Source organism: Parasteatoda tepidariorum, chromosome 2 (assembly GCF_043381705.1).
Source record: "Parasteatoda tepidariorum isolate YZ-2023 chromosome 2, CAS_Ptep_4.0, whole genome shotgun sequence".
In the NCBI taxonomy this organism is placed as follows: Eukaryota; Metazoa; Arthropoda; class Arachnida; order Araneae; family Theridiidae; genus Parasteatoda; species Parasteatoda tepidariorum.
Window position 1 is genome coordinate 42896442 of NC_092205.1, and position 11943 is coordinate 42908384.

General features: G+C 31.3%; 1 protein-coding gene across 1 annotated transcript in view; it reads right to left on the reverse strand.

The window, feature by feature from the left end:
• Nucleotides 1-5896: 5896 nt before the first annotated feature.
• Nucleotides 5897-11943, reverse strand: part of LOC107445993 (ribosomal protein L19) — an 11034-nt gene continuing 4987 nt past the window's right edge. The window contains exons 3-4 of the mRNA XM_016060520.3: nucleotides 8209-8452; nucleotides 5897-6213 (exon numbers count right to left, since the gene is read on the reverse strand). Coding sequence (XP_015916006.1) covers nucleotides 5940-6213; nucleotides 8209-8452 — 518 coding nt within the window. The 3' untranslated portion in view covers nucleotides 5897-5939. The remainder of the gene's footprint in view (nucleotides 6214-8208; nucleotides 8453-11943) is intronic.

Sequence of the window (11943 nt, forward strand, 5' to 3'; positions counted from 1 at the left end):
TTTTTTCATGCATAATGCATTAAAAAATTTCAAAATCTGTAATTACATTCTATTCCAAGATAAAAAAAATAAAAAAATATGCTTACAAGCTCCATTTGCTTGAATAATTTCGAAATATAATTTAATTAATTTATTTATTAATTTATTTATTTATTAATTATTCATAAACTGTACTATACTTTTTTTTGAACATTGCGAAAAAAGCTTTCGAGTTAGACTGAGGTATAAAAAAGAAAGTATCTACTGAAAGCGTGACACATACTTAGAAGGAAAGGACGCTTATAAGTAGAGCCCGGATTTTGATTACCTAAAAAATCTCAACTAATTCCCTTAAAAAGTGCAAAAAATGCCCTTTAAAAATGCGAAAATTGCGCTAAAAATGCCTTATGACATGACGTAAATAAAGTAAAAATATTGAACTAAAACAATGTTTCACTCTTCAAAATTATTATGAGTCATTTCAAAAATTATAAAGCATTGTAATATTTGTTCTACGTTCATTGAAAATTTTTGAACTGATTTTAGGATATAAAACATTTTGAAAAATATGTTTTATATCCTAAAATAGCAAAAAAAAGGAAAATGTATTGACTCATAATATTACTAAATATCAGAATTACATTGGATTATTAAATGATTTTTTGAAATGTAAACGAGCGTCTCTTGTCTTTTTATAATCGTATGCAAAAATTTTTAATTTGCTTAAAAATTCACCGGGATATAGTGAAATACCCAAAAAAAACTAACAATAAGGGGTTCTAACTTTCGACCACTCTCCTACCTCGCCATACTTTCCCAGATTGCGGCTAATCCATACATATTGATATTCAAAAATCGGAAAAAAATAGATATGTCTATCTATTCCTTGGCTTGGTATTCTTTGGCCAAGGTCTATTCAATGACTTAATTGATAGTACTTAGTTGATGAAAATCTGATCGTTAGAGCAAAAGTAATCTTGGGTGATATGTTTTGCACTTTGGGAACTGTGTACATCTGTTATTTACTTTTAACACATTTATTTCGCAAAAGCGATTAAAAACGGTGATTTGATAAATCTCTTAGGTACACGAGATGATGCTCCACGGAAGATGTTAAAATAAAAACTGCGTGAGGTGATTTCTCTAAAGAAAGTTTTAGAGAAGATTTGATCAAATCACTCAATTTTAGTCGAAAGAAAAAATAATAATATTGTTTAAATGTTACGCTGTTGTAGTATACGGGGCAGTGGCTCTTAACATCAATGTAGAGCATACCAGGTAAACCTATACCACACGTGGCACTTAACCTTAAAGAAAGAAAGAAAAGCATCAGTGAGGTATACTGGACAACTGTATTTCGGGTAACCGTGATCTGTGGCAAAACAATCGCCAAGTCGTGGCAACTTCCAGGTAAAAAAAAAAAAAACTTCCTTCTAAAAAAAACGGTAGTTTTTAGAGAAGTTAGTATTGTATTGCATATATCGGGATTGCAATTGTAAACTATTCCGCATATTGCTTTACTTTATCAATAACTAAGTGCATATTGCAATCCGAGTGCTGCCTAACAGTTTTTGTCTATGTATATTGCTTAAGAATACGTGAACGCTCGAAAACGGTATCTGGGGAGAAGAGCGGTTCCATGTCTTGACCCTTCCCAGTTGTATAGGGATGTACTACATTTTCCCCTTTCTTAATATTTTTCGTATTTAACAGTCAAAAATAATTTTTAAAATTTCCAAGCCGCTTTCTTTCAGAACTATTATCAATCTAGTTCTCAGTTCCAAATAGTTTCTACCTTAAATGTTTTTAATCTCATTTGAAAAACAGGACAAAAACTAACGTCATTTTCTACAACTCTCTACACGCTAATGATAAAAGCAGCATGCGAAGTATCACTCAGAGCCTGATTATTACCTAGGCACAATAGGCATGGGCCCACAATTTCTGAGGGGCCTCAAAAATTATGTAGCTTTGTGTTGGTTTAAGTACTAAATAAATAATTCAGCTAATCATAGTGACTTTCAGCAAAAATTACTGATTTCAATTGTTTGTGGTCACCAAACTATTTTTATTTTGATATAGCATTGTTTTGTTGTTTCATATTTGCCTTTAATTTATAGATATGCAAACTTTATCTTAGAAAAATAATCTTCAATTGCCTGCTTTCAAAATTTCTTAAAATTAGATGAATTTCTTAGAATTCTTTTGAATCATGCAGTTCAATAGATTCTTTTTTATTATTAGGACTACTCTTCAGTAATTTAGTTTTAAATTATTTTGTAAGGGGCCCGAAAAATTTGGTGGGCCTTGTTCCTGAATTTGTCTTGATCGGTCCCCGAGTGTCACCAGAGCTTTGCTCTACGCCATTGAAAGAGATTTTAATTGACTAATTAATGTGTCGATTAATGAAAGATAAACTTAACTTTAAATATTTCATAATAAAGTGTTAAACGAGAAATCTTTGGTGAAGTACTTCGCCTCATCTTCATATTTAAAATTAGGTAAATTTTCCTTGGAAATGGTCTTTCATGAGTAGAGAACTTTTCTCTCTGTCCACTGAGAAAACCAATCAAGGTTTCAATTAATTTCAGACCATCATCGAAAGGAAAACCTTTTATCCGTACGCTTATTTGTTCTTGATAACACATCACCATAAAATTCTGTTTACACAATATTTTCCAGCTTCTTCAGTAGCATATATGCTCTATAGAGTCCAGTTTACAGAAGCTCTTCTTTATTCTAATGGGTGGACCACGTAGTATCCGAAGGACGCTTTACGATTAGTCCAGATTCTAAGCATTCCGCCGATGGGTAGAACTGGCGAAAAAAAAGAGCTAAGTTTCTGTAAAAATTGGAAATAATCCTCTTAGACGCGTCTCGTCCACGAATTAAGTTCAAGCTATTAGATATGGTAAAAAAGTTGCGTAACATTTCTCTTTTAACCTTGCCTCCCATATTTGGTACTTTATCTTATGTTTGTCATTGACTATCACTTATATTTATACCAGGGTCATTAGGAAAAGATACAATAGTATCCGACAAGTACTCAGATATATGCCTCTCAGTTGGAAAAAAAATCCAAAAAAAACGTGCCACGGGAATTTCGTTTTACACATATCAAATGTGAGTTAATCTACGTGGGAAATGTCTGGTGTTGAATAAAAAAAAAACAGTATCTGGAATAGATTATAACTACTCTGCTCAAAAAAATTAGGGGAGCAAGCAAAGAAAGTAAGAAAATCGTGCGAGACATCCACAGAGCTGCATGAAATGGATAGCGCATACGTATTAATGCGCGATACAGAAAAAAAGACGAAAAAACATATGGAATTAAGCTTAAATTCATGGAAACTATGGAAAAAAAACAAATAGCCGATTTAAGGCAACAATTGGTTTACATGCAAACTATAAAAAAGTAACGATTGGAAATGATGCAGTACTGTTAATAACGCGTATGGTCTCCTCGAATAGCTGAGACTACTGCACACCTGCTTCCCTTGGATGCGATGATGGTATCGATGAGAGTTTGGGGAATACAGTTCCACACCTCAAGAAGGGCAATCTCCAAGTCACGGAGAGTTAATGGAGGCCTTGGTCTCGCAGCAATGCGTCGCCCGAGCACGTCCCAAACATACTCGATTGGATTCAGGTCAGGAGAGCGCGCTGGTCATTCCATACGCTGTATTGTTTCAGCTTCCAGCATGTTCTCCACAAGACGAGCTGTATGTGGTCTCGCAGTATCATCTTGTAAAGCAAAGGAATCTCCAATGGCTGCTGCGAAGGGTATGACATGTGGTCTCAATATCTCGTCTGCATATCTGCGGGCCGTCAAAGTACCGTTCCGAATGATATACAGGACGTCCACCTATGCTTCCACCCCACACCATCCAACCAGCTCGTCTGTAGTGTGACCTTTCACGAATGAAAGTGGGGTTATTTCGAGTGCCCATTTCCTTCCACACCAAAACACGTCGGGTGTCACTCTCCAGATTGAATCGAGACTCGTCTGTAAACAATACGTGGCTCCCAATCTTGATGTTCAGCAGCTCATCCTCTGCGAGCCGCACGGTGGCTTCAGGTCAATGGAATGCAGACCATGGGCCTACTGGCATTGAGACCTCCCTGATGGAGCCTATTCCGTATTGTTTGGGCGGAAACTCTTCGTCCTGTTGCCACGAGAAACTGTCTTTGCAGCTGAGTAGCATTGTTTGTTCTCTTACGACGAGCTGTTAACTGTATATACCGGTCATCAGCTGCAGTTGTTGCACGTGGCCGACGACTCACATTTCCAGTCTCTTGGAATCGATTCCACAGTCTTGCAACACTTCTGCTGACTTCAACAACGTCCGCCATACTGCGTTGTGTTCGCCCGGATTCCAGTCTGCCGATGATGCGCCATGCAATAGATTCAGGTAAATCACGTTGAGACATTTTCAAGTCACCCTTTCTCGAAAACAATAACTGAGAAATCAACTTTCTGAGTAACGGCAGTGAAACAGACGTCTCTGCTACATCCCGATTTCTGCTCTTATCTTCTTTTCTGGTTTGTGACGTCATGAACTTTTATTTGCATATGAAGTTTTCTTCTTTTTCCTGCTTGGTCTTACATCATAAATGATTACTTTTCTGTTACTTATCGGTGTAAATATTTGCGTAATTTCATTAAAACCATGTGCTCCCCTAATTTTTTTGAGCAGTGTACATATTCACTAAGTTTTATATATATCGCGTCTTTTTACAAAACTTCAAAGATAAATGAATTTATTCTCAGCACGATTGATAAATCAATTTCAACAACGACTAATATACCCGGCAACAAAATCTTAAGGTTTGGCACTAATTCTATAGTTAAAGAAAGATGCTTAAAATATTGATCAACACCCAAATGTAATTCAGTATACTTGATGGTAATAGAAATCAACACGTTTCGAGCACTCAAAAATAAACGAACCTTGTAACCAGACCCGAATGTAGTAAGACAAGAAATTTAAAATATTATAACAAATTGAAATGATAGGCATAACCAAAACTGCCAGACTCTGCATCGTCATATTTAAAAAAAAAAGCAAGAGTAAAGAAAGAGATGAAGCAATAAAATAGCTGGAAAAAAAAATACAAAAGCAAAAAAAAAATTTTTTTCTGCAGAATTACATTTTATGATACTTTTTCTTGTTCATCCGAAAAGAAAGAAATACTCCCGATTTTTCTGTCCTCATTTTAAAAAATTCGCCAATTACTGGCTTGCTTCAGCTAGAATTATAAGTTAAATAAAATAAATAACAAAAATTCTGAAATCACAGAAGTTAATAAAAGATAATTCGCTCTAGAAATGCTTTTTCTTTCACTTTTTGAAAGAACACCATAACTGTTAAAGAACACGATAAAAATATTTTATAGCAAATTCAGATTATTAAATTAAATTTTAAAAAAGATTTTTCAGAGACCTAAATCCATGACTTTTTTTTAGAAAATAGATAAAATCATGACAAATTTTGTTCAATAGCGAAATTTACGATTCAGGTGCGCGGATATCCTGTTTACAACAAAAAAGGCACCTTTTAAGCACTCAAAAATATATTTAGACTTAAAATAATTTATAAAAGCATATTCGATAAAACAATATTATTGATCATACCAAATTTATAAAGATACGTAAATTATATGGTCACTACACTCACATAACAAAACTGAGATAACTGAACTTCTTGGAATGACAAATTTTTTGCAGCATTTAAAATAGTGGAAGTTCCTCACTTCATACTTTAAAATTTTGTTTCTAAATATTATGAATTTTTTTTGTGAAACAAAAAAAGCAGCAGTCGCACAAGAACCCAGTACAGAAAGTTCAGTACTTAAGTCTTGTTCGATTGAAATGGAAGTTAAAAATATGTGATTATATAGAGATAAAAAAACACCGTTTAAAGACAATACTCGTTTTATTAATCATGTACAACAGGGATCTATTTTTTTGTGGATTCCTCTTCCTTCTTTCCTCGAACAAAATCAGCTGAATCGTCTTCCTTTTGGAAGGCTTGCAATAATTCTGCTTTCTTTTGTTGTATCCTTTCTTCACGTCGGCGACGGGCTTCACGCACCTTCTGCCTCCTTGCTTCAGCTTGATCTGACAACATCTTAGCTCTTGATTTCTCAGCCTTCTTTCGGTGAATAAATTCCATGAGTACACGCTTATTTTTGAATACATTACCCTTAGCTTTCATGTAAAGTTCATGGTACCTAAAAGAACAAAAATATATCTGTACTTGAATGGACAAAATACAACATCTAAAATTTGTAACTAGTTGCGTAAATTAACCTTTAAGTTCTTTTACAAGCTAATAGAAGCTAACTATGTTTTCATAAAACTTATATATTTCCCTTACATTTTAATGGTTAGAACTTTTACTATTTAGAGCATTATTTTCTTAAATAATTTTAAACGGCTATGAACTTATTGTTCACTATTTATCTCCATTCATATAAGCAAATTGTATATCGTTGGTCAACTAAATAGTAGTCTAAATATTTCTAATAGTTTAGCTATCTCAGATGCAATATATGCTTAACAAGCATAAATAAAGTCACCCGCTGAAAATTATTCAGTGTTTTTTTGCTCGATAATTAATGCACTTTGCTCAAAAATTGTAACAAAAAACTCAAGCCAATCATTAATCAATTGTGAAAACAAACTTTTAGAGGAAGCAGTTATTAAAAACTTCCAATTATCCCGAAAAGCTGGCTTTCTAATACTGTAATAATCACCGAGAGATCAATACCACAATATTTCGTAAATATGAAGATAGTTCTAAAAGTAGCATCAAAATCAGATAAGATCTACCTTCATCTTCTAAAATTAGAAAAATATGACTCAAATCACCAAAGAAATTAAATAAACAAAAGCTGAAAATAAACTTGGTAGAATAGATACAATTCCATGGTAACAGTCAGCTTGACCAAAGTTTCAGTAGAGTAACGTCATCTTAACTCATCAGTAAGTAAAACAAGCAATTATTTGGAGTAACCCCACAACAATTTTAAAAAGTACCAACTAGGGAATAAACTGTATTATATCATTGCCTCAAACAAAGCTCTATTACATGGCATGTGTAACCTTAACATTCGTTTATAAGAACAATAAAGTTAAATCCAAATCAAGCATTACTTTATTGTCTTGCTGTCATCTGAACTATATTTTTCAGACAGCTGCGTCCCCATATCTTGAGGCTCAATTCAAATAATAATAAAAAAAAAAAAAAAGGGGGGGTTACCAAAATTTTAAAANNAAAAAAGGGGGGGGGGGGGCAAGCTTCGATGGAGAGAGCAAGTTCTTTTGTGACCTAAGCTAGCATCTTATCTCAGATCCACCAAAAAGTAAAAATCGGAGCAAGTGAAGTAATCCATTATTGCAGCATCCATTTTATGCACAGTACAATCTTATGATCATCATAAAGTTAACTATTACACTGGTTGAGTAAAATATTGGGAGCGTTTTGCTTTACTTTTATTACTGCTAATTAATAACTAATATATTCCCTCCCTGCCTTGAATATATTTTCTACTCATCAGTTTTGGAGACCGAATGAATAAGAAAATAAAGAAATATTCCATCAACTAATTTGTCTTCCCAATTAGTTTTTAAATCAAATTTCCTTTATTTAAAAATGAAACTTTTTTGCTAAAAATAAAAGAATTACACTTTAATGAAAAGATTGCTACTTTTCACATTCTTCAATAGCGAAATGATCAAGTAATGTCACACTGCAATAAAAGAATGGCGTCAGGATTTTTATTAATCTTATTTTTGTAAGCCTTGCGAATTCCTTCAAATGTCCTGATAAATAGGGTTAATTGAACATATGATAACATAAAAAAAATTCAGCTTGAGTTAGTATTTCCACCTTTAGTATATTGACATGCTGAAAGTCTTAGCTGTTATTTCTGTTTTCATTTTTAAAGGAAAATAAATCAATAAAATAAGGAAATTTTTTTTAAAAAGAAAAAATAACCAAATGAGTGATTTAATATGCAGGCCATTATCTAGTAAAGGTAAATTTCGGTGCAAGTGAGTTTAAGTTTCTGAAAATTCTGATAACACTACACTAGACAGTATTAATTGGTCAAAAATTAAATTCAGTGTTGATTTTTTCTTTTAGTGGCAACTGTTTTGCTTCTTACAGTTAAGAAAAAATTATAAACCCAGTGGCCACAAACATCAGGAGCAAATTAACTTACAAATGCCTATCAATCTTTTTGGCTTCTCTATATTTCTTCAACAGTCTTCTTAAAACCCTCATACGACGAATCCACACTACTTTCTGGGGCATCCGAGCATTAGCAGTACCTTTCCTTTTACCCGGGCCACAATGACGACCTTTCCTCCTCGCCTCCTTATTTTTGCGTACACGTGCACGAGAATGGACAGCAACTGGCTTGCGAATAATTAAACCATCCTTAATCAACTTACGAATATTTTGTCCTGAAAAAATAAAATTAAATCATTAAAATTAATAACAAAAATTATGTACTTGAAACAGTGTTAGAAAGAACAGAAGTCTGTCCAGACATTTTGTGAAAGGTCCTGTTCAAAATTACTCGTAATTTGTGAATATAAAATAAACATTAAGTCACATTCTTTCAACCAGGGTCCTGCTTTTGTGAATTTGTGCTAATAGGGTCCTGTTATTGCAAAAAAAACTTTTTCAGGGAGATTTAAAATTGTAATTAGATACAAGATTCTGCTCAACAGTTGCTGCTACTAAATTAGAGATGCAACATACAAATATTTGGTTTTCAGCCTATACTACTCAACACAGAATATTCATTTCAGACGAATAACGGCAACAAATCACTCACATTTTTAATAATTTCAATTGACATATTTTAAATAACACAACTTAGTAATGTATCACTTTTAATGAGTTATGCATTTAGTAAACTTAAACAATTCTTAAATTTATAAAATTTTATTTAAAAAATTGCCAGATATGAATTTTTATTCACATATTAGCCAAGTGATTAATTTTATGAATAATTATAAATTGTTCATTTATTTATTAACAAAAAAAAAAAATTATGATTTCATATTAATACAAATGCAACACTGTAAAATTATAATATTACTGCTACTAAATTAGAGATGCAACACACAAATATTTGGTATTTAGCCTATACTGCTGAACGCAGAATATTCATTTGGGATGAATGAAAGAAGAAGCGTCTGCCGAAGACAAAACTTTCGTTCAAGTGTCTCTCCTGGGAAGGGTTTATTGGATTAACAACAATGAAGATAAACTAATTGGCAGGCACGTATAACATGGTGTAATAAAATAATTTTGCACTCAGCCCTGTTTATATTTAAATGATTTAGACACCAAATTTTTAAGACTAAGGGTCAATGTCTGACATACTTTGCACTGTGATCGAGTATACAATTGTATACAAGCTAATTTCGAACTAATAGGTTGAAATATTTTATTGTGTTTCCAGCAGGAGCAAAAGCAATGCCAATAAATAAATTAAAAAAAAGCTCTTTTACTCTTTTATTAACTGCATCATGAGGTCTTTAAATTTTACAAAGCATTATAAAAAAATTTCGCAGAATAATAAAAAAATATTTACAATTTAATTTTTTTGAAGTTTTTACAAACTTATAAAACTCAAATTTATTGTAATTCTGTTTCTGCATTAATACAGCAGCAAAATTTAAAAAGTTCATAACAATTATTTTCATTAAAAAAAAAAAAAATGAAAAATATTTAGCTATGGTAAACNAAAAAAAAAAAATATTTAACACAGGGTTGGGATTCTGATGTCAAAAACTTATTTTTGATAAGACCTGGCAAAAACTGTCGAAATCTGACATAAAACCCGAGGTTATTCTGTTATTTTTATACACTATACATTTACAGGTTATTTAACATATTAGAATCATGCAGAATTAAGGATGTCAGTCAGATCAATATCCAGTAGGTAGGGTATTTATAAATATTTACCCTTGCCTTGGAAAAATACCCAAAATCAGGGGTTTTATCATTTTTTGTTCAATTTAAAGCATGTAGCAATAATTTTTCTTGCTCTTAGTTCTGAAATTTTATAATATCTTCAAAAAATAAACATTAAAAACTACAAGTACATTGTCGCAGAAAGGTTTGCATTGAATATAAAATAAACATTAAACATCAATGTAAACTTTAGGCTAAGTGATTTAAGGGAAGGTTGAGAAATGGTCTATTTTCATTAAGGCTTTAAAGAAATTTTTTTTTTTCCCCTTCAAGGCAATGGTACAAACTGAATGCAATAGAAGTAATGAATAAGCATACGGAACAAGCTTAAGATATCTTAAATTTGTTATTTCTTTTCTATAAATATAACGTAAGTGATAAAACTGAATCAGAAATTTCATATTTAAATTTTGTAATGTAAGTTCAAAAATCACTTGACAATTTGTTTAGTTTTTCGTACCTTGTTAGAAACAATAACAATGAGCAAAACATTATTTAACCTTTAGAATACAAGAAAATTAAGCAAGAGGTAGTTATTATTTAAAAACTAAATATAAGTTTAATTCATTAATTCAATTCTCAATTCCATTTAAAATATTAATTATTAAAATTGTTTTGAGATTTTAATCAAATTTATAACATTGAGTTTTAGTTAAATATTTCTCCAAATTAAATATTTTTTTGAATTAAAATATCTTGTGATTTGTATCTAATGATTTTCAAGTTCAGTTCAGGTAAATTATATTAAAGTTCAGCTCAGATAAATTATATATTTGTGTGATTGCTATATCCTAACCAACTAGATTTAAAATCATAGCATTGAATTTACTAAAAAATTTTTCCAAATCAATCTTATTAATTGGATTAACAAAACAAAATATACTTTATCAGTTCAATAAGTATATTTAAACTTCATTTCCCTAAAACATCAGGTGTAGTAAAACTTAATATTCATAACTTATTTATGATATTTTATGAAAAATATACATAAATCTTTGCTTAGAGTTTTTACACTTTAAGTATTATTCAAATATCACATTACACCAAAATAAAGATCCAAAAAGTATTACACATTGTTCATATGCTACTAAAGTTTTACATGACTATATTTCTGAAATAAAGTACTTAAAAACCAAAAAAAAAATTCAGGGTTGCCACTCAAATCTGAAAAAAAAATTCCCTGTGTTTTCCCTGTACATATTATAAGCAATATATTAAGAGGAAACAACAATTACTGAGCTCTTGTGTGAGCTATAGTGGGCTAACTATATATATTAGTTTTAATTGCTAGAAAAACAGCTGAACATACTTAAATAATGCTATAGTAAATGAAATAGTTTAGTATAGCTGAAATATCATGGTTAAATATCCTATAGATTACGCTTTGAGTAGTCACCATTTTTTAAAAGACAAAAGATAGAAACAAATTTCCCTGTTATTTTAGGTGATTTTTAAATTCCCTGTATTTTCCAGGTTTTCCCTGTGGAGTGGCAACCCTGTAAAATTCCCATATAATATAATACCTGTAAAATAACCAGTCTTAGAATTTCCAGAAACAATTATCAGTTATTTAAATAATTCTAACATCTATTACTATTATTTGTTATAAAAACTCACTTTTTAATAAGCTTTTCCAAGTTTCCATCCTCATTCAATGATATTTTTCTGCTCTCAAAATATAATATTTGACATTATAAAAAAGAAAAATCAAAGTTTTCCAATGAAAAATTGCATGGTACAGTAGGGAACCGATTATCTGGAACGGTCGGGACCATCGCCATTCCGGATAACTGATTTTTCTGGTTTTCTGAATCGCTACAAAAAGCCGTTTTTTATTGTTAAACCCAACTAAAAAAAAATATTTGGAAATAATCTTAAAAATAAGAAAAAACGATGAAGTAATACACTAATGATTATTTCCAAAATGATGGTAAGGTAAACATCTTTAAAAAAAGAAGGAAAAATC